Below are 24,310 nucleotides of genomic sequence, written 5' to 3' on the forward strand. Positions count from 1 at the left end.
TGGCTGGAGAGGTTGAGCGGCTGTGGATCCCTTTGGGGCTGTTGGGGGAACCCGGGCTTCCCCCGCACCCCAAGAAGCTCTGGGAGAAGCAAACAGGCTGCACGCAGCCTGTCCGTTGCTGTTTGGGGCTGGGGGGGGGGATAATATTTTTTTCCTTGATTTCCCCCTCTAAAAACTAGGTGCGTCCTGTGGTCCGGTGCGTCCAATAGAGCGAAAAATACGGTAATTTTCCTGGGAATAAACTGAACACAGTAGGGTCTACTTCTCAATAAACAGGCATAGATTTGTCCAACCCAGCCCCTTAAATTGTGCCTGGAAGCTGATTAGCATCCACTACACTAGTTCTTTAAACACCCAGGTGCAACATTTTTCCTGCTTCTTTATTTATTTTAAAGCATTCTTATCTTGCTCTTCAACCAAGAAGATTCCTAGAGCCACTTACAAATGTCATTGATAAGACAGCTTCTGTCCTCAGGTTAGTGATCTAAAAGACAGGACACAAAAGAAGAGGGATTTGTCATGTAGGAGGAGAAAAGCAAACTCTGGCACTATTTCTTAACTGGAGAGGAAGCAGCCAAACACTAGTTTTTAAGTAGAGTGGATGGAGAGGCTCTGCAGTCCTGTCTCTGCCATTCCCTCTCCTGAGTCAGATGGAATCAGCTTAATTCAGTTAACAAGCAGGCTGCCACATTATATTCCAGCTTTAGGTTATGAACAGTCTTTTCAAGCAGCCCTATGTAGAGCACATTACAACTGACTTGTAAAGTTGTTTATAATAGTGGCCAGGCCACCCTTCTCTTACAGTGCAGTCCTAACAGTGCAGGTCTAACCACATTTACTGAAAAGTAAGCCATACTGAATTCAGTGGGGCTTCCTCCCAGATAAATGGGGTTAGGGGATTGCAACCCTAATCCCCAAACTAACCATTTAGCCCATCAAAGGTAGCTGAGCTTTGTACCTCAGTGACATTGCTTGAAACTTTTTTCAGGCTCTTTACAGTATATCAAAACTTAATCTCACTTTTATATATGAGACTTTCCTTTCTACCATAGTGTGCCACGACTTATTAAAGTACTTAGAAAAATAGGCAAGTGCAGTCAAACAGTGTCTTGCAGATAAATTCACTTTTGTATGTGTTCCAGAATAGGGATTGATGAGTCAGTCTGTTTCCAGCCAGTGTCGATCATTTGCTCACTTATAAGTCTGATCCCATTCTGATCCCATCCCATTTCCTCATTAATTTACCATTTTTTTAAAAAAGCCTAGGGCTTGCTGATCAGAAGGTCAGCGGTTCAAATCCCCGTGACAGGGTGAGCTCCCGTTGCTCACAGAAATGCTGACCTTTTATATGTATATTTTTAACTTCTGTACATTTTGATGCCCTGCTCCTGCCAACCTAGCAGTTTGAAAGGACGTCAAAGTGCAAGTAGATAAATAGGTACCGCTCCGGCGGGAAGGTAAACAGTGTTTCCATGCGCTGCTCTGGTTCACCAGAAGCTCATTCATGCTGGCCACATGACCCGAAAGTTGTGTGTGGACAAACGCCAGCTCCCTCGGCCAGTAAAGCGAGATGAGCGCCGCAACCCCAGAGTCGTCCGCGACTGGACTTAACGGTCCGGGGTCCCTTTACCTTTACATATTTTAAAGTTATGTGTGTTGTATTTTTTTAAGCAAATAACTTAATTTGGGACATTTGGCAATGTGAAAGGTGATGGATTCCTAAGCTCGTGGATTAGGCCAGTTTGCTCCAGAATTTCAAAATATGAAATTCTTCAAGCATCTCTATTCAATAACAGACTTTTGGGTGTGATTTATTTCATATTCTTTCCCCTTCCTTGCTGTTGCCTCTTCTGTGTTTTTCTAATATACAGTACATATGTTTGGACCTCTGACCCCAAGCCTGAACTTGGTTTTATAAAGAACTCTTGGAGAATGGGTTATTACCAATTTGAATGGTTAGTCCCCCATATAGAGGGTAATATTTTGTCTATTGTAAACATATTTTATCTTACAGAAATGCTGACCTTTTATATGTATATTTTTAACTTCTGTACATTTTGATGCTTGTATCATATAAATTGAAACATTAAAAACACGAGAGAAAAGTGGAATTTTATGCTACTGGATATTGCTCGGAATTGAGATAACTGGTGGCCATTTTAACACATGAGTGGTGAGGTGCTAGTATTTGATCACAAACACACTTCTACTCATGTAGAAAGAGATGTTTTCATATTCCTATCATAGTGCTGCAGAATATATTACAGCTCCCCACCTGTAAGTCCCAATTGTAGTTCACTCAAGTCGATAGGAAAGTGCAGCCAAGCAAACCCTGAGAAGCTTTTGCTTTACTCTTTCTTATCTCTTGTTACATGGAATATTTAGAGGCGATATGTTGCTGCTCCCCCTTTCTTCAGACCTCTCCCTCTTGCCTTGCAAGTCTGTGGTATGTTAACTCCTCTTTCTCCCTTGTGTTGCTTAGTAGCCAACAATTTCTTCTGCGTCAGGTAATAATTATTATAGCCCTCCCAAGGTGTCTGTGATTCCTAAAAATGCTGTCTGCATCTCAAAGAGCTTCATTATAGGGTTTGGATGCTTAATGCTGATAAAGTGTGTGTGTGTGTTTGTTCCCTTTCTCACTGTGTCCTTTGCCCACCCTATAAACTGCTGCTCCTCTTCTCCCCCCACCCCAGCCTTGGTGCCTGATTCCATTCTGTTGTTCCTGACCTCATTTGGAATATTGCATATCTCTGGATGGCAATCCTGTGCCTGATAAGAGATGAGGGATGGAATGTGAGACTGAATGTACATGTGAGAAGACCGAGAGCAGGAGTGAATGCTGTTTTGATCCATCTCTCTGCAAGTGAATTGATTGCAAAAAGAAAAGAAGAAAATTTAATGCACCATCAAGGCAGACGTGGAGTTATTTGAATTTGGGGAGGGGGGTGGAGGAGAGATTGCCCGGACTTAATCCAAAGGTGAATGGGGTCTCAGGGCTGCACTCTCTTCTCATAAAATATTAATGGAAACAAGAAGGTGTTGTGAGAGGTTTTCTACCTGCTGCCGAGCAGCTGAAGGGGGAAAAGAAAGAGATTCATTCAAAGACTGCAGGGAGCTGCTGCTGCTACCGCCGCTGCAACAGAACCTCCTAAAGCCGTTCAGCTGAAACAAGCCAGCAGGTGTCTTATGCACATAAATTGGTCTAATTTGGGTTTGTTTTTCTTGTCCTCTTGTCATCGTTCACCTCCTTGCACCCCCTTGTCTTCTGCCCTCTTTGCCTCTCCTGTGTTTTTGTGTTCTGCTATACTTGATGTTTAGGCATCTGCACCACTTTTGCTTGTGCTGGAGCATGAGAAGAGAAATTGTGTGCTAGTGGTTACTGCTTTGTACAAATTTGACTGAATGCAGGTTTTGCAGTTTATGATATCTTGGAATAATCCTGTTTGCAGAGATGAGGATACAGGAAACAGAAATAGTGATAGTTGCCTCTAAAAATTTCTGATATACCAGTGAAAGCACAGCATAGAATAGTACAGCATTGAGATTTTCAAACATATCATGGGCAATCACCCTCTTTCTCTTTTCATTCCTCCTTTGGAAGCAGCTGGCAAAAAAAATACTGTTGATACTGGATGCTGTGTTTGAAACATGGAAATCCAACTAATGGAATTAATAAAACAGAATAAAAACAGATACAGAAAAAGAATTTGTTTGCGGGGAAATTATGTGACAGGCTTGCAGTATTGACTGCTCCTTTATTGTGTGTGGTTGCTTTCGGCAGAAAAATAGCAGTTAACATTTAATTTTTAATATGGCACCCACAGCAGGTTGGAAAAGAATACAAAACAGTTTGTTAATTTGATGTTCCTGTTCATTTACTCTTGTCCTTTTTGTCTAAAAGGTAATTAAATGTGTTGCTATCATGTATTTTCTTGCTTCTTGTATCCTGCTGTGCTGCTTCTCAACTGAACTTTAATACCTACATGCTCATTAGGGTTCAAATGAGTTTATGAAGACACATCAACCTCCCATCAATGCCTCTTTTTGCTATCCCCTCTATGGTAGCAGTTTGATCAAGGGAGTTAGAGATCTGATAAGCATGAGTGTAGCTGACTAGCTGAGGATTTTAAGAGGGACAATTGTATTCTGCTATGCAGAATTGCTCATTGGTGGATGCTGGTTGTATTTTCAAGTGGTGAAACAGAGTGCTGGGGTGCAGATAACTGTAAATAATTTCTAAATTAATTGAGACCTAATTAATAATAAAGATTTAGCATGATAGAGTAGGAAAGGGGCTGCTATGTGAGAGGGATATTGGTGCTGCTGGCTCTAAAGCACAGCAGTGTACAGGAGGAGTCCAAAGATCTTGTTATTAGTACAGTATATGTGTAGTACTTGGGTCACTAGGGTTAGAAGTATTTGACTACACACAGCCCAGTTGTTCAGGACATGTAATGATTTTTTAGCTTTCTAATATTAAAGGTTTATTTCTCTGTACCATGATGAAAAGTGATGGAGACTTAATATACCTCCCCCTTAATTAAATGCATCTTAAAAGGCCAAATGCTCTCCATTTCTGATGTAGAGGCATGTCTTTGTGAAAACCTTACACAGTAGGAACTGTGAAATATAACCACTCCGTACTAAAGGATTCCCCTTTCCCCAGATGGGATTATTTTTCTTCTTAATTCAGTTCTGCAGTAAACGCATGCGCGCGCGCGCGCACACACACACACGGGAAGTACTGCTTTCATGAGTGTGTACTTAATTCCTATATGCTGTGTGTTTCTTTTGTATGAAAAATATCAGTGCATGAAAAATCATGGTCTGCCCTTCCTAAACTCCTTGCTTTCTGTTTCTCTAACTCTCCTAGCACACCTGCTCAGCACAGGAAGCACTGTCGACAAATCCTGAGAAATGCAAACACACTGGCTCTAGCATATGAACCTGTGTGTAGATTCAGGCACACGTATGCAGATGGTAGAAGGTCACACTGCGCTGGTGCCATGTCGTCTTTTGGAAAGCTTACAGAGTACTTCAGCCTAAGGAAGTCGAGGAATGAATTTCGATCAGATCGGCGGAGTAGCAGGAGGAGTGGCAGCTATTGCTGTAGTATCACCGAATGCAGGTAGTGGGCAAAAATAAATAATAATAATAAATTCTTTAGCATGCATATATGCCAGGGTAACTGGGATAGGGGAAAAGTGAACTGCTCCCACTTTCTGTGATAACCCTTCAGTTAAAACGGGAATTCTGAAAAACAGGAGTACATCTAAGCACTGAGGTCTCCCCATTCCTATAGGAAAGTATCTGATTACAAGCACACCCAAGCAATATATTCAACTTTCCTTGGTATTATATATAGTTATCTTCATAACTTGTACCAGCGGTTGTACTTCAGTTCTAAGTACATTTCCACCCCAACATTTCAAGGAAGGTTATTAATGTTGGTACTAAACCTTGTAAATATCTGATCTGATCACCAGATTGAGATCGTGAGGTGGTTGAATGGTTGTTCCATTGATATTACTGGTCCCATTTTGAAGTTCAGATGAAATACTGAGTGGCCGCCGCAACCATATAACACCAGTCCTAAAAGACCCACATTGGCTCCCAGTATGTTTCTGAGCACAAGTAAGATTGTTGATGCTGACCTTTAAAGCCCTAAATGACTTTGGCTCCACCCCCATTGTTCAGCCCAGACACTGAGGAATGGCTGAGAGGGCCTTCTGGTGGTGCCCTCATTGCGAGAAGTGAGGTTACGGGGAACCAGGCAGAGGGCCTTCTCGGTAGTTGCACCTGCTCTGTAGAATGCCCACCCATCAGATAAACTATCTGACTTTTAGAAATAAATTTAAAAATTGTCCAGTAGCACCTTAGAGACCAACTAAGTTTGTTCTGGGTATAAGCTTTCATGTGCATGCATGACTTTTAGAAGACATCTGAAGGGAGACCTGTTCAGGGATGTTTTTAATGTTTGAGGTTTTATTGCATTTTTGAAATTTTGTTGGGAGCTGCCCATCCTAAAGGGATCAAGAGCTACCTGAGTTCTATAGACTTTGTGCCCTCCACCCCATTGTTTCATGCCCCTATATGGCTCTCAGATCTTTGGGGGAGGCTTTTACTTCAGTTCCACCACCATGGGAAGGGGCCTTCTAGGTGGCTGCTCGCTTCTCTTGGATCAGCCTATTTTGTTACCATTAAACAGAATATTTGTTGTACATGCTAATATTGGCATGCAATATCACAGATTATTTAAAAGTCAAAGTAGCACTTTTCAGCTAGATACATTGGTCATAAGCTTCCAAGGATGATGAAATTCAGAGCTGGTCTGTAGGACCACCGAAAGTTAAGGAATGTCGGACAGTTTGTACATACTGTTGCACATACTGTTGCAGTTTTTCTCCTGATTTTTTTTTTTGTTATCTTAGTTTGTTGAATTTTTCCAGCTTGTATGTGTAGGAATGTTTTTCCAGCTTGTATGTGTAGGAATGTTGAGCACCCACAATAGCCATTACAGAACATGGCAGCTATTGCTGTATCTCAGCTCCAAAATAGAAACTGGAGTGTTACTGTTACTTATCTGTGTAACCATTACATGCCCTACTATAGATACTTGTGTTTCAGTGTTTATCTATACCATCTATTTTAAGATTTAATTGGTAACGCAGGAGAAATAAATCTGTGCCATGGAATTGCTCACACAGATGCTGTAGTGCATAGTTTGTGTGCTGCTGGATTACGTTTATTTCGGTATAAAGAGAATAGCTATAGATATTAATAGGTTTCTTTTAATGAGCTTTTCCTTGCCTCTCAATCTTCAGAGACTCAGTAGTTATTGTGAATCACACTGGTAGATGGCATTTTGGATCATCTCAAGATGTTTGGAGACAGACTGAAACCTTTTAACACAGTGCTTTTTCTCTATAGCTAATTTATTTATTACAGTATGCTTAACAATATACAAGCCCAGTGCTGCCATTTTAAAGTCCAAAAAGTTGGTCGACTTCAGTGAGCTTTCATGTGTTTCAGGTATTTTTTTTCTTCCTGCCACAACATAATCCACCCCTACAAAAGCTCTTGGGGTCGTCTTCCTAGTTAGCTTCTGTCCATTAAAGCAGAGAAAAACTTGTTATAGGCACAACTTCCATCTTCTTTGATGTAGACCACTGTTTCTCTTCTTCTCATGGGCTTCCATAACCTTCACTGGTGTTTTTTTAAATTACAGCTTGGGATACAAAATTAACATGATTACTCAAGGGACCTGAAGTTCTAGTACTTTGCAAGGATACAGTTTGTTAAATATTTATGTATTTCATCACAGTTTATTTTTGAATTGGAGTACATGATTCAAACAAGAAATCATTCATCAACCTTTGGTCTCTCATATTTGACAGTGTATGCACTGATCCTGCTATTCTTTTGTAACTTATAATATATATATTTTTTCCTGATGGGCCACCAAACAAAATATGTCCTATTTTAACAAGAGAGTGATTGTGTCAAGGGAGGAAATGACATTTAGCTTTGGTTGCTTGATTGAGCTGCTTAGGCTTTGCATATTAAACCACAAGAAGCTTTAACTCTGCTCTTTGATGGAGGCTTTTCCTCATGGTTTGTTGTCTCATGTTTTTTGCATCACTCAATTGCAGTCTAGAAGATGCAAATCATGGGATGGGATAAAAATGATGTGGCTGAAATGCACATTCTCTTTCAAATGTGCTTATTCTGATTTACCTTGTTTTAGGTAATAATTTTTGGGGTGGAGAAACACAGGTAGGGCAAAGGGTAGATTGGTGTTACCAAAGTAATACTTGTGAACTGCCCTGAGACCTGTGGCTAATAAGGTGTTATATACCATAAATAAAATAATGATGATGATAATAATGAGGATAATAATAATAAAAGTAATAATAATAATGAAAAGGCTTCTGTTATGGCCATCACTTATCACATTCATTCTGGCTGAAATAAAATTGACTTTGCAGAATCTTTTTTAAGCTGTGCTTCTCAGCAATACTGCTTTAACGGGAGACAAGTCATAATTATACCCATAGGTACATGCCACCAGCAGTTCATGAATGATATTTTGAGAGAAGGGAGGGAAAGGGGTGGAGCTCTTCCTGCTCCCAAAAACTCCATGAAATTTATTGGTGTCTTTTGTTCCCCACTTCAGAGAGCACTTTTTAGGAATTGCCTAAGAATGTGGGTACCGTTAGAAGCTACACAGTACAATGTATTAAACATTGTGACATTGTATGTAGTACTACTCATCTTAATTGTAAATTATTTTGCAGTATTGCAAAGGAGGTGTGCATTTCCTGCAATTTTGTTTCCCCATATCTGAAGACCAAACTAGATGTGATGACTTCCGTGTTTGCTTTTTGTTTACTAAACAGCAATTACAGGGATGGAGGTAGATTTGGGATCAGACCTGTGCTGCTGTTTGACCACAGGGGGAAGGCCTCTATTGGAACTAATTGTAGCTTTATTTCTTGGGCAAAATGCAGCTGTGGGGGTTGGGCATCTAAATCAGGATCATAGCAGGGTGAAAGAGTCAAATAATTTCCCCCTGTCCCAAGCTGTGATCCTGATCAAGATGATCCCTTGCTGGTATTTAGTAAACAAAACCAAGGCTGTAAGGGGTTAATCATATGCTTACTATTATTTCTATTTGGCGAGAGAGAGACAGAGAGAGAGATTTAAATGATAGTCTTTCGTTCTGATAATGAGTGACAGTTTTTGCTAAATGTAAATTGCAAAGTAGTCCTAAAACAGAGTTATGGCTGTCTTAAACCCCTTGGGTGAAATTTATAAAATGGAGTTACTTTAAAAGAATTAGTTGTATTTCTCAAATACTATTTGGTTTGGAAGAAAGTATTGCGTTTGGTATAAGATTAGATGTGACTGAAGGCCATATTCTGGAACTATCTTGAAAGATTGTCTTGCAGTGATGTTGTCCTCAGGACCATATGTTTAACAAAGAGATTATGTGTTAGGGATAGCAGTCTATAATTGGTGATGTTAAGAAACCTGGTAAATGCTTAATGTGTAGTTATTTTTTCATTTATATCCCACCCTACCTCCAAGGAGGTCCAAATGGTGTAAATGGTTCTCAGCCATATTTTATCCTGACAACAACCCTGTGAGGAAGGTTAGATTGAGAGAACCTGTCTGACCAAGGTCAGTTAGATGTACTTCATGGCTGAGTTTCCTGGTTTCCTGGGTTGTAGTCCAATACTCTAGCCACTACACCACGTTGATTTTGAGTATTAGATATTTTTTGGCTTTGTTAGAATGGACTGGATGCCCTTGGAGAAAGGACCTTTAATGTACCATTCTGGCAATAGCACATTATAGAAAGTATAATTAAGAATGAGTTTTGGGCTGCCCCATTGCTCTTCTGCATCCGTTCCATCATTGTGTGCCAGCTTCAGTTTAAACCACAGTTTGCTGTTGCATTTGGACTTGGACACTGTGGTTTGACTTCAGCTTACTAGCCAGATATGGTCTGCATGGTCCTGATGCCCAAATACTTGGAGGGTATGGAAATTCTTTGGAGATCTGTACTTTAAAAAGGGTAGCCTTGTAGACAGCAACAAAGAGTCATAACCAGCAAACAGCCATGCATTCAGTTTTACATGCCACAAGAAAGTATTGCACAATTAGTTAACAATATATACATTAAAGATAAGAGGAGGGAATGCCCCTTGGGCAGATTAGATTTGGAAAAGGTTTCAAAACCAAACTGCTGAGTTTGGGAATACCAACCGCTGCTGAAAATGGGTGGATACAAGTTAGATACAAAATTGAATACAAAGTTATAAAGACAAACTGGATGAAGAAGCCTGGGTAGGCCATGTATTTATTCCGAGTGTGGATCCAAGTGACGCCTGCTGATGCAGTTGGCCCCGCCCCTGGGGAGGTCCTGCACAGTAACCTGCCTGTGATTGGCCTATTTGCAGGCCAGCTATGATCCAACCAGACCCCACACACAGCACTGCCATGGGATTGCGCAGTGGGGACAGTGCCAGATTGCAACACTTCCTGCCCAATAAGAGGCAAGCAGACTTACCAAAATAAACTTGTTTATTTCCTGTTGTGTAGTGATGTTGTACTTGGTTATGTGTGCAGCCTGGTTTTGTGAATGTTTCAGTGTATGTTCATATAATAAGCAAACTCAAATTCAAAAAGCTTTGAAGACCACGAGTGCCAATCAAATGACCCACTACTGAACAATGTTTTGATTGAACCTTTTGCACAAGCTGGTCTAGAATGTGGATACACAGTTTGTATCCACCAGGACCCATGCATTCAGAGTTGTAGACCCAGTTTTGTAGATCTCCCTTCTAGTTGTGGTCAGACACAGGGCCTTGCGGAGTAAGGCAGAGGCCTGGGCCAGGTAGATAATGTGCCCCCCTTTTTTTTTACCCTGGGGATAACTGAAGTCTTATAAATAAGTAAGTATATAAACAATTTTCACAAAAGTTATGCTGACAAATAATTTTATTTCAAGGCTAGAACCGTATCTGCATATAAAGACAAAATGGAAAATATAGATATACAATAGTGCTTTTTAAAAATACATAGGGAATGTATGCTGACCGAGGCCCCTTTTGCAATTGGAGGCCCGGGCCAAGTGGCCAGTATGGCCCCCCCTCTGTCTGGGCCTGGTCAGACAATCCCAATGCCCACCCCCAGCCTTTGACCTTCAGGTGTTTGCTGTAGACTTATTTTTATCCATACAGGCTTTTAAACTGAGTTCTGATTTATGGTTTTCACTTTTTTTTAGCATTGTGTTATTTATTTCACAGAATTATGTACAACTCCCACCATCTCTGGTCATTGCCCATGCATGCTTGTGGTTCAAAGGGCCAGAGGTTCCCCACACCCGAACTAGATGATTGATAGCAACATGAGTTCCTTTTACTATGCTTCTAGGTTGTTGGAACAGGAAGCCATATTGGTATTAAGGGAAATTGTACACACAGGATGATTGGTGAAAAACCTGGTTCTTGTTTCAGGAAAAGGAAGTTTTGACTTGTGAGTCATCAATGCTTGAAAGAGTATTTTATGCTCCACCCACCCACTGCTTCGTTGCTGAGTCACTGTAGGGTGGATGGAAAATTGTCATCACCCTGATTTTGTATGCAAGTTGATGGAAGGAAGCAGTTTTTAGAGTTGAAATAATATTTACATTTTAACTCTAAAAATTGCTTCTTTCCATCTAATAAGAGCTCTTATTAGATGTTGTGACTGGAGGAGATTCTTCTAATGTGGCTTTGCAAAAAGAAAGGGGAAAGAGGTTGAATAAAGCAGATGAGTAAAATTTCCCCTTTATTAGAGAAGTCACACTCTCAGTGTGCTGAAAAGTTTCTGTGGGAAGTGCAATCCAATCCAATATTCTAATGCTAATTGAATTTTTCTAATTAGGAGTGATGCCTTCAGTATTGTGATTCTGGGAGCAATCCTTATATTTAATATTTTATATATTTATATCCCTCATTTTATGATACCTCCTTACAGGGGGATTGCAAAAAAATTAAATGATGCAAACAATAAAATAGCATAAAATGCAGAGACATGTGAAAGAAAAGGCAATAACTTTTCATTTGTGTATTGTTTTCCAAGGGGAAATGGGCAACCATTTCAGATAATGAAAATTGTAAATTTCACTGTTTCATACACAATTTAGTAACTTTCATGAAGGAGTAGTGTGCAGAGTGGATTCACCATAAATTCACAGAGGGTTGTATCCAGTGCTTTGCCAGGGCGGCACCATTGGCACAATGGGACTTCTGCTTTCTTCCCTGCCTGCTCCCCCCAGGAAGGGTCCCCCAGTCCTATGAAGTTGATGGTCAGAGCAGGAGGGATAGAAGAAGAAAAGGAACTTCTGTTGCACTCATTGTAGTCTTATGTGCCACCAACAGAGCTGCAGTGTTGGATGTGGCCTAGAGTTTGTGAGTGTTGCCTAATTACAAGCACTCAGCTCATAATACACACTCCATAGATTTGGACACATGGTAGATCAGCCACTTAAAGTCAGAGAGCTACTTTGCTGAAAGTTGACAGCTCACCTTTTGTCCAGAAATTGATTCTTGCCCTTGCAACTGAAGGTTGTGTGAACTGGCCCTTAATTAACAGACAAGAAATGTGCTATTCATAGGTAGTACGCACTTTGGGAGAAGTGTTGTGTGCAATGTAGATTTACAGAAAGATATCATTGGAAACTAAGATTTGACTAAGCCAAAGCAGAAGCCAGTAGAGCTTATTCTTACTTTAGTTTAAATGGATTAGTAGGAGATTTGATAGAGATCAGTAAGCAGAAAACTTCACACTGCTTTGATGAAATATTTTAAATTGGGGTTAAAATAGAAATGGTTTTGTTTTGTTTGGATTAGTTAGATTTATTTATTGCTTCACAAATTGAAAGGATGCCTAGAAAGCAGGTAAAATTCCACATGTATTTGGTATATATAAATCCTTTTCATGGGAGGAGGTCCATGGCATGTTCCTGAGTGTCCAGACAATGATTCCTAATGTGACACCCTGTGGATTCCTATCTGTGGCTACATATTTCAGTGCTTTCACTAGCCAGAGGCTGTGCTGAAAAAGATTTTTTTCATTCGACCATTCCCATATTCTGAATGCTTGCTATGTGGGAAACAGCTTCGTGTGTGTTTTGCTTTGCATTATTGGCATGGATGAATTTGAGTTTGATTTATTGAGGCATGTCATATTTATTTAGTGAGTTTTTGGTGAATACCAGCCAGTTTGGATGTTACTTTCATTAGGCAGTTGTGGTTTTAGCTGATAAGCAATGTGAAAGCTGTGGTCTGAGAGAAAAGCTAAGGGAATGATTGATAGACTCTGTACTTGAAACATGAAAACTTGAGTGCTGAAGGTGGTAACTCATCACCAGCTGAACAAAGTGAGAGTAAGAAATTATAAAGTGTATCTAGTTCCACAGAATAAACATATAGGTGTTTATTTAATTTTATTTCCATTTTGACTAATGGATGAAGAATAAACATGTCCTGTTCATTACCCTTGAGTCAAAGTAAATTAACAAGGGAGGAGAGGGCAGACTTTTTTGACAAGAGTTGGGGCACTGTATTTGGATTTTTCATGCATTTTTAAGTCCTGAGCAATGGGCAATTAGCTGTGTAAATACTTTCTGGAGAAACAGTACTATGGTGGTGACAATCTGAACAAATTCACTCATCATTTATTTTAAAATGCAAATTACAGTACAAATTTAAGACTTGAGAGGATTGAAAGGCTGATCCTGTAGACGGGCACTAGGCTACATTTAGAGAGCTGAATATGCAGTGTCTGCACTTATGTGGTTCTGCAGATTTGCTCTGAACCCAAAATATAGTTTGAAGGCTCCTGAGACCATCACCTTGCTGAAGCTAAGCAGGCCTGGGGTGCCGTCAGTGTCTGCATGGGCAACTGCCTAGAAACATCACTCATGCTGCCTTGGACTCCATAACAGAAGAAAGCTTGGGATATAAATGTTAAAAAATTAAAAAAATTAAAACCATTACAAAGTGCTATATCATGGAAACTAGAATGTGTATTAATATATATATATATTCTACATGCAGTAGTGGTGAAATTTGAAAGCCCGGGTCTGTATTCAGTAATTAATAAAAAAGTAGCAGCAGTCGATAAGATTTATATATTGAGTTAGATTATTTCCCTGCTACCTGGGTAAGCAAGGATAGAACGTCAATAAAAGATTTGGATTTTGGGCTGTAGAGGTAGAGAACCCTTCCCTTTCATTAAACTTACAATATAATTCTTTATAATTGGTTATCTAGATGGGGCTGATGGAAGTTAAAGGTAAAGGTACCCCTGCCCGTACGGGCCAGTCTCGACAGATTCTAGGGTTGTGCGCTCATCTCACTCTATAGGCCGGGAGCCAGCGCTGTCCGCAGACACTTCCGGGTCACGTGGGCAGTGTGACAAGCTGCATCTGGCGAGCCAGCGCAGCACATGGAACTCTGTTTACCTCCCCACTGGTAAGCAGTCCCTATTTGCACCCGGGGATGCTTTCAAACTGCTAGGTTGGCAGGCGCTGGGACCGAACGACGGGAGCGCACCGTGCCGCGGGGATTGGAACCGCCGACCATGCGATTGGCAAGTCCTAGGCGCTGAGGTTTTACCCACAGCGCCACCCGCGTTAGAGGAAGTTAGAGTCCCGCGTTAGGAAGTTAGAGTTAGGAAGTTAGAGTCCAACAAAATCTGGATGGCCACAGGTTTCCAACTCCTGTCTTGAGGCCCTTTTTAATTCCACAGTTCTGTTCCGTACAATATATTCACATTAACTTGAATTTTAAGTGCTGGAGTGGTCAGGCTGCTTCTTTGTACTGCTATAAGCTACAGTACAGCCTGCATAGAATTTAATGTTTTGAACTTGGTGTGTTGGGTATGTTTCCACCCACCTGTTACTTGAAAACAAACACCTGCCTACAGTAAAAAACAACAGCTGCCTCATATACCATGAGAGTAGCACCCATCCCACTTGTCCCCTTTGATAGGCTAGCTGTTCAAAGTACAGAGAGTCTGAGGTTCCACTTTTCTTGAGGCCCTCAAGCACTCTACCTGCCCCCTTGAGAGTCTCCTCCTGAGGTCTGATAAAGCCAGATCACAGAGTCACACCCTGTATTGTACTGTGTCCAGGATGAAGGAGATCCTGAAAGGGAACGTTCCAGTACTTTTCTCTTCTCCCTAGCCTAATTGAGAGAAGCAGCAGTCACTTTGCTTTGTGGTCCTCTACTGCTAGTTTATGTAAACCGAAGTTTGAGACAGACCAGTTTATCTGTCTTTTATAAACAAACTTGTTTTAATATATTGCTTCTGAACATTTAACAATCACATAAACTGTAATTTCTGGCCCATATTTCATCTACTCATTCAAATATTTGAATAGATTAGGGAAGCACCTTATTAGTTATGCAGAAAATTTAGCATGATTTAGAGCTTATGATTCCTCAAACTGTTCATTCCACTTCTGTTATTTCTAAAAGGAAAGTTTATACTGGCCAGTTTTAAATTGTATTGGAATAGTTGACTTTTTTGATGCACAAGGTATGAGATCCATAGGGGGTACATAGGTAAAAAACCAGAATAAGTCAGAAAGGCAATGAAGTGCTTTCATTAGACCATAGAACATCAGTGCATTAAAATTATTTTTGCCTGTTCTCTGGTGGAGAAAAGTTATTTCATTTTACACCATGACACTCTGAGCAATATTCTGGGGTCATTCTGCTTAGGAAATTGTGATAATCAAGGATGTGAAGGCACAAATTACTGTCAACAGTGGTTGCTGAAAATATATTGGATTATATTTGTATCTCATGCTTCTTTCATAGAGTTGAGAGTGGCATAAGTAGTGTTCTCTCTTTTTAGATCATTCCCTGATTTTAGTTCCCTTTTTTGCTGTTTAATGAGATGATAGTTTTCATGTGTGTTCCACATATGTAAACGAAGGTTTCCATAATACGATTGTCAAGACCATAATTAATAATTGTTACTTCTCACTTAAAAATAGCTTACTTAAGAATTCTACTTGTCTCTTTGCTCATTGGGGAAATATGTAAAATCTAGATATGATGTATTGAAAGTGTTTGTCTGGAACCCTCCTCTTTAATGTGATATGAATACTGAGCCTGTATTATTATTATTTTGCAAACATTTTATTAGTTTTTACAATATCAATGACACACAAAAACATAAAACAAACAAAACATAACAAACATAAATCATAACCTTATTGAAAATAACAGTTATTTACTTTGTAAAACGACTTCCTCGTTTCCCCTTAGTTGAATTTCATTGCATATCCTTATAACTGTATATCTTTAAATCTTCTCCTTCTTGTATTAAACATATTATTTTATCAGTTAACATAGATACAATCCTAAGCCCTTTAAGTATCTGGACGCTATTTCCAGTTATTTTAGCTTAACAAATTTAACTAAATAATCATTAAATTTCTTCCATTCTTCGTGATGTTCCTCCTCCTTCTGGTCGCGGACTCTTCCGGTTAGATCGGCTAGCTCCATACAATCCACCATCTTCATCTGCCATTCTTCTACTGTTGGTAATTCTTGAGTTTTCCACTTTTTAGCTAACAAAATACGAGCCACAGTTGTGGCATACAAAAATAGATTAACATCTTTCTTGGGCAATTCCGAACCTGTTATTCCAAGAAGAAAGGCCTCTGGTTTCTTTATAAATGTGTATTTCAACATTTTTTTCAATTCATTATAAATCTTTTCCCATAAGTCTTTCACCCTGGAGCAGGTCCCCACATATGAAAGAATGTTCCTTCCTTTTCTTTACATTTCCAACTTGTATTATCACAATTATGATACATCTTTGCTAATTTTACAGGTGTCAAATACTATCTATACATCATTTTCATAATATTTTCCTTTAACAAAGTACATGCGGTGAACTTCACCCCTTTCTTCCACAATCTTTCCCAGTCCTCAAACATTATGTTATGTCCTAAATCTCTTGCCCAATCTATCATCACCGATTTAACTTGTTCATCTTTCGTATGCCAGTCCAGCAAAAGCTTGTACATTTTAGATAAGTTTTTACCTTCAGTATCTAACAACTCCATCTCCAACTTAGATTTTTCCAAGGCAAAACCATTTTTCTTATCCAGTTTATACAATTCGTTAATCTGGTGGTAATGTAGCCAATTTAGCTTATCTTTAATTTGCTCAAATGGTCTTAATTTATAGCCTTCCTCTTCCTCTATTAATAAGTCATAATATCTCAACCATTTGGTATCCATATTTAATTTTTTTCTGGGCCTTTGCCTCCATTGGTGAAAGCCATCTGGGCGTCTTTCTTTCTAAAAGGTCTTTGTATTTTATCCAAACATTATACAACGATTTCCTAATTATATGATTTTTAAATGCTTTATGGGCTTTTACTTTATCATACCACAAATATGCATGTCAACCAAACACATTATCAAATCCCTCCAAATCTAGTAAATCTGTATCTTCTAATTTCATCCATTCTTTAATCCAACAAAGTGTGGCAGCTTCAAAATAGATTTTTAAGTCTGGCACAGAGAATCCCCCACTTTCTTTGGAATCCGTAAGTAATTTGTATTTAATTCTGGGTTTCCTCCCCTGCCAGATAAATCTAGAAAGAGCTTTTTGCCATTCTTTAAAACATTTCACATTGTCTATAATTGGGAGGGCTTGAAACAAAAAAAGCATCTTTGGCAGCACATTCATCTTAATCACAGAAATCCGGCCCATTAATGACAATTTTAAGTTAGACCACACCTCTAAATCTCTTTTAATTTCATTCCATATTTTCTCATAGTTATCCTTATACAAATTCAAATTTTTCCCAGACAGGTTCACCATGAATATTCAGCCTGTAAGCATAATTTTATGGTGTGTCCACACAAGCATTTTTCCTGTGTCAGTTGGCACTGATAAGGAAGAAGGTAGTAGCTGTAATCCCAGACTATTGCTATTTGGCTTTTGTAGATAGCACAGCTACTCCTGAGCCTGCTACTATCTGTCTATGCTATACTGAGAGTGGGGGGAAGCATATGGGTTAACTTCTAGTGGGGAAAACAATTCTCAGAGGCCTGTTTAAAAATGACTTCCATGATTTATTTATTTGTTGGATTTATTTATATCACACTTTTTCTCCCAGGAGCTCAAGGTTGTGTATATGATTCTTTCCCTCTTTCTTTATCCCCCAGAGTGGGACACGGGTGGTGCTGTGGTCCAAACCACTGAGCCTCTTAGGCTCGCCAATCAGAAGGTTGGTGATTTGAATCCCCACAATGGAGTGAGCTCCTGTTGCTCTGTCCCAGCTCCTTTGAATATATTGGGAGCAGCATCCACTGAGGTTGTAGACTAAAGGGTGGATTGGAGTAGATGTCCTGTTGTCAGGGGATGGGACTTCTGTGCTTTGCATGACTTCATCTTCTTCTTATGGTGCTTGGTTTGTGTCCCCATGCCCCATCTTTTTTGAAAGCCCTCTCAGTCCCATGTTTTGCCTTCTTTTTAGCCCCCCTTCTAGTCAAGCTCTTATTACAAGCGAAATTAGATGTGATCAATACAGGAGACTGAGAGGTAAAACTGTGCACCCTGATGCATTGTCACTTCATCCCAGCATCGGTGCCATCACAGAGTATTGCTAGGTTATCTCCTAGAAACAGGCAGCTGGCATGAGACATGACGAAGCGGGGGTCGGGGGAAGGGAAATGTGATTGTGCTGGAGGATATGATTTCTGTGCACAGAAGTACTGTGGCTGTTAATTTCTCCATGTTGCCATGTAGCTTCTGGCTGGGTCATGTCAGAGTTTCTAACTTATTTTACTAGGGAAATTCCAAAAGAAACCAAGGTATTTTGGGGGCATTTTTTTGCTAGCAAAAGAGAATACCAATTATGAATTGATTATTCTTTTGTGTTCATCATCATACTTAATATATTGAGATAGAAATATCAACTGCTAAGCTTTCTTCCATTGATGTATACGTAATTGCATTTGTGTGAAGAGAGTTCTGGCCGTGACGACAGCTTTGTGAGATAGCTATCTTTTGGGTAATTACTGTTATCTCATGATCGTATCATGATCTTATCAGTATATCGCATGTGGGGGGAATGAGCAAATGTTGCATGGTTTAAATTAATAGATGGATCTTTAAGAAACAGTCTTTATTAGTACCTGGCCGCATTGCTTACTGCTGCTGATCCTCAGTTCAAGAATTGAGAGGTGACGGTGTCCAATAGGTGAAAATGCAACTCCAGCTATATGGGAAAAGACTGTATAGTTCATTTCAAGCTGGTTTCAGACATCTCTTTTGAATGAGTGTTAGAGATGAAAGAATTCCAGTGGTCTCAATTTAAATATTATTAAGAATCAAACTTTCTGATTTGTTTGGGTCTTAGACCATTGCTAAAAGAATGTTATAGACAAGCAAATGCCAGTTAGTTTAATTCAATAAAACTACTATCCATCAACTTATTATAATGTACAATAGAAAAGGAGGAAGGAGTTCTTGAGGAGGAAGTAGATATGTGTTACTCTTTTCCACACCCCAAAACTATAGAGATGAGTTTTAATGTTTGTCTGGTTTGCATTTAATAAGACAACTAAATAAATCTGAAAAGTTGCTCCAGAGTAGTTGAATGGAAAGATTTAATTATGAGTGAAAATTCAATGAAGTACAATTAGTCCACTTTGCATTTAGGGGTGGCTGACCTGTGACTTTCCAGTTTTAGTTAGACTTCAGCTCCCATCAGTCCCAACCAGCATGGTCAATGGTCATAAATAACAGAAATTTTAGGTAATTTCTATGGGTCTACTATGACTAAAACTTAGTTGAATACCATGCAGAAAAATCTAGGACTGGTGTCTGCTGGGCATCAAGCTATGGTGTACAGTCTTCTACATGACTGCATGATCTCAAAATTCACATACTTATTTGAAAGCACTAGCACTTTCATGTAAAATATCCACCCAGGAATTCTGATATGGGGATGATTCTAAAGAAAAGTAATTTACCAGTGGATATTTTAATGGCACACTGACTCTGAACTGCACCAGAAGCCACTCTGAATGTTAGAACGGCCCCATATCCAGTGGAATATTTTGTAATGGAATTTTAGGATGAATTACTTGACATTTGTCATGAAGTCCACAGTGGATTACACTCTGACCACACCTACTGCACGTATAGGTGCACCCTGCACTTAATTCTGGCTTGTGCTGAAGGTGGAAAAGTAAGCCTGCAGCTCTCTTTACACTTACCTGAGAGCTTTTGCCTTAAGTGGGTCACCAAAATAAATCTGGGAGACTTTGGTTTTCCTGGTTGTTTAGAATAGCCAGGCATATGTTCAAATTAGCTCAAGGCCAAACGAGGCATGACACAGCCACATCAGTTGAAAATTAATAATAGCAGGCTTGAGGCTGCAATATTTTTCAGAATTGCATTATATGGGGAAGTGAGTTGTAGCCTATCCTTCCCACTGCAGCCCTGAAGGAAATGCTCTCCCTCTAAAAAAAGTTGTTGTAGTCCAGCAGCATATTTAGGGCTGCAGGCTGCTCATCCCTACATTAATATGCTCAGACTGTCTTGCCCCAGCGAGTAACCTGGCTGCTGAATTCTGCACTAGTTTCCTTACCATCTTCAGAGGCAGCCCTATGTATAATGTGTTGCAGTAATCTAACCTAGAAGTTATCAGAGCATAGACAACAGTAGTTTGTCCCTGTCCAAAAGGGGTGCAGCTGGGCCACCAGCCGAAGTTGATGGAAGGCATTCTGTGCCACTGAGGCTACTTAAGCCTCAAATGACAGCAATGGGTCCAGAAGTACCCCCAAGTATCTAGAGGTACCCCCAAGTCTCTCTGGGTACCTGCTCCTTCAGAGGCAGTGTAACCCCATCAAGAACAGGCCACCTTCCATCCATCTGGTCTAGGGAACCATCCACCAACAGTGCCTCAGACTTACATGGATTGAGCTTCAGTTTGTTGGCTCTAATCCAGTCCATTACCAAGGCAAGAAAATGGTTCAGTGCATTCACTGCTTCACCTGCATATTTAAAGGAGTAGCACTGTATGTCATCAGCATATCAGCTATGTGTGACAGCATACTCCAATCACCCAGATAACCCCACTCAGGGGTTTTATGTAGATGATAAACAGCATAGGGGATAAAATCACATCTTGAGGAACCTTACATTAAAGGCACCAAGGGGCTGAAGAATACTCCCCAAGCAACACCCTCTGGAAACATCCATCCAAGTAGGTCTGGAACTACCACAAAGTGGTGCCACCCATTCCTAACTCGGATAGCTGCTCCAGAAAGATACCATGGTCAATGGTATCAAAAGCTGCTGAAAGGTCAATGAGGTCTCTCTTCCAACAGAAGTCTTCATATAGGGTGACCAAAGCATATTCTGTGCCAAAACTGGGCCAAAACTCCGATTGAAAGGGATCTAAAAGATCTGGTCCACAACCACCTGCTGAAGAACCTTGCTCAAGAAGGGGAGATTAGTAGCTGGTTGGTCCTTACTTAGATTTTCCAAAGCCAAGGAGGGTTTCTTGAGGAGTGGTTTTACCACTGCCTCCTCCAAGCAGGCAGGCACTACCCCTTCTCAGAAGGAGGCATTAATCATCTCCCCAGCCCAGTAAGTTATCCCATCCCTGCTAGTTTTTATCAGTCAAGAGGGGCAAGGATCTAGGGCACAAGTGGTTTGTCCGATCCAAACACGTTATCCATCCTATATACTGTATTTGGAACTTAAAATAATTATCCAACTCAAAATGTTTGTATACTGTGGCCATTCTTTTAATATTGGCAAGCACCCCTTCATGTCATAGCTTTGATTCCCAAGCAGCAAATACATCTGGGCAAAATTTAGTAGCAATACAATCTTCCATACCCTTATGGTTTGCTCAGCAGGTAGGCATTGATAATGACTAGTTAATAACTTTAGGTGGAAGAATTTTGAAAATCCTTGTCAAACATTGATTATGAGTTCCACAGCTGAAAAAGCAAAACAACAGTTATTTATAGGCCTTGGTGCAGTTGATTATAACTGACCTTTGTTCAATCTTCATGTAGTCTCCTTGAGGGCCTTTGCTAGTGGAATGTCACCTCCTGCAGCAAGGCTGTGTGGTAGGTATGCTTTTGGGAGGGATTTGCAGATGCTGGGTGACTCTTTTGCCTTCTACGAGGAATTAAAAATCACAATATTTGCCCATCTAGCCCAGTCCCTCCCTCTGTTGTGCCTCTCTTGATTGTAGCATCTGATGCTGTGCTTTACTTATTTTTCCTTAATGGAGATATTTCACGTGTTTCTAAATATCATCTAGTTTGGCAAGAGAGAGAGAAAGAGAGATAAAGAAAGAAAGCAAGCACAGATCTGCAAATCCCCAGAGAATATATTCCACTGTCAGAACTGGAAAGCAAAATAGGCCAAAATTCTTTGTGAAATAATAATTGAGACTGGGCTCCATGCTTCTTCATGTATCCCTTGTTCTTTACTTCATCCTTAATAAATCATTGCCTGCAGCTGAGCAGATCAAAACATCAGTTCCCCAGAAGTGTGAGTTCTTTTCTCTGACTCCAGTGACGGTTATCTGTAAGCAGCGGTGTAGTGGTCCAGGGTTGCAGGGAGTGAAAGACCCATTGTTATTTCTGCAGCAGAGTCCCTGCTTCCAGTATCCCAGAGCTGCCCAATCAGCATGACAGGAGAGTTTTTTGGCCTTGGAAAATAAGACTTCTCGCCTTTTCTGTTGATTGGAGCCAATCCAAGTGAAAGGAGGTGAGTCAGTCATTAAGGATTGGCTTTTTGGGTCTCTGTGTGCCTTTGGGGCTAAAATCAAACTATTGGAGAGTTACAGTGCCTGTTGTGGTTGTAGAGACTGGTATGGGAGAAACAGCATAATATTTAGCCACCCTAGAATCTTGGAAGCATAGAATTGTAGAGTTGGAAGATACTCCAAGTGCCATCTAGTCCAACTCCCTGCAATGCAGAAATATCATACATACAGGCGACCATCCAACAGCTCTTAGCTGTCAGAAATTTCTTACTGAAGTTAAGCTGGAATCCACATTTTGATTTGAAAGGAATAAAAAAATAAAAATAAAATGCACCTGATTGTCTGGGAATGTCTGCAAAAAAAGGCTCAGTAAAGATCTTTGCAGCTAGCTTGCCTCCCCCTTTTGGAATCTCCATGACTTACCGTACCTTCCAGAAGCAGTGACTGGTGGCGGTGGCAGGGTGAAATGCAAGGCTTATCTTTGTATTTTCATTAGCATGAGATTTATTGGATTTGTAGTTCTGAGTGGTCCAGGATCTTTACTAAAGGCCCTGAAACTATGTTTTGTGCCAATAGCTTTGGTAAAGCTTTTCGGTGTAATGGAAATATAAATGAGTAGCGCCCCCCCCCCTTGCCCCTTCATCTTGTTACTATTTCTTGAATGTAAGTTCTGGAGATGGTGTTGGGATTTACTCATGATGAACATAGCTAAATTCAAAGGGGTTTTGGAATACGGAGTAAAAACTGTTTTCAACTCAAGGTGGGTCTTGTGTTCTGAACTCACCTAATTTCAAAAATCTGCTACTTCACTAGTAGGAATAAAAAAAATGTAATCATAGGCACATCTGATTGCAATCTCTTTCTTTTCTCCTTTTAAAGGTCATTAGACAGAAAGCCACAGAGACCTGTACTAGGAAAGTCAAGGACTCTTCCCAGCATTCCTCAGTCCCCAATCATAAACCGCGTTCCACTTCTAGATTCAAAATTGTACAAGAAAGATATGCCAGAACAGAAGCATTACAGAAATCACTCTGCCCCTGACTGTCAAAAAGGATGTACAGTGCCCTCTACAGGTAAGTTTCAATAAATGTAAGTAATCCTGTATACTATGTTTTTATTATTAATTAAATTTATGTTCTGCCAAAGGTTTGAGAAAAGCTTGAGGACAGCTCTTTTGCAGCCACCTTTTCAGGAGACTCCTTAAATCATGCGTAGGTAAACTAAGGGCCGGATCTGGCCCAATCGCCTTCTAAATCTGGCCCACAGACGGTCCTGGAATCAGAGTGTTTTTACATGAGTAGAATGTGTCCTTTTATTTAAAATGTACCTCTGGGTTATTTGTGGGGCATAGGAATTCGTTCAGTTTCCCACCCCAAAATATAGTCCGCCGTCCGCCCCCAAGGTCTGAGGGACAGTGGACTGGCCCCCTGCTGGAAAAAAATTGCTGACTCTGGCTTTAAATCATTAAGAAACATGGTTCTAAACATTTTCTAGTTAAAAACTACCTTTAGAAAACTACCTTCCACTTTAATATACTGTATTACAAACGCACCTTCATTTTCAGTTTCTTTTTTCTCTGTGTGTCAGAGTTGTTGCTTGCCCCATGTGTCTCAGCAGGCAGTGCAGTGTACCTCCGGGCGCGAAGTCAAACCACTGGAAAATCACAGTGCTTGCTGTGGCTACAGAGATGGATAACTTGTAACTGCTGCCTCCCATGTTGTTTTTGCTGTTAGCAGCACCAAAGTAAACTCTCTGGGGCATAACCCTGAGCAGTGTGTATGAAGGTCTTGGACTGCTCAGACAACAAGACCACCCTCTTGGTCTTGCTGATGTGGTCCAAATGAAAGCAGAGCGATACATTTGGCACCAGCTTGACTGCAGGAGTTGCTGGAAGGAGGAGCACAAGGCGCCATCCAACTGTTGTAGGCCTCGTTGGTGCTGATTTTATTACTGGATTGTTTATGAAGACATGTAATTGGTGATG

At 40.2% G+C, this 24,310-nt stretch overlaps 1 protein-coding gene across 6 annotated transcripts in view; it reads left to right on the forward strand.

The window, feature by feature from the left end:
- LOC310663962 (ankyrin repeat and fibronectin type-III domain-containing protein 1-like) overlaps nucleotides 1-24,310 on the forward strand; it is a 328,708-nt gene that overhangs the window by 43,579 nt on the left and 260,819 nt on the right. For 3 of the 6 annotated variants that reach the window (XM_083412403.1, XM_083412400.1, XM_083412402.1), the window contains 2 exons: nucleotides 4,874-5,128; nucleotides 23,206-23,399. In XM_083412403.1, the coding sequence (XP_083268529.1) occupies nucleotides 5,007-5,128; nucleotides 23,206-23,399 (316 nt within the window). In that variant the 5' untranslated portion in view covers nucleotides 4,874-5,006. Of the gene's footprint in view, nucleotides 1-4,873; nucleotides 5,129-22,207; nucleotides 22,329-23,205; nucleotides 23,400-24,310 lie in introns of all 6 variants that reach the window. The other 3 variants (XM_083412405.1, XM_083412406.1, XM_083412404.1) reach the window with 2 other exon arrangements.

Source organism: Podarcis tiliguerta (assembly GCF_965153285.1).
Source record: "Podarcis tiliguerta genome assembly, chromosome: 14".
Taxonomy (NCBI): Eukaryota; Metazoa; Chordata; class Lepidosauria; order Squamata; family Lacertidae; genus Podarcis; species Podarcis tiliguerta.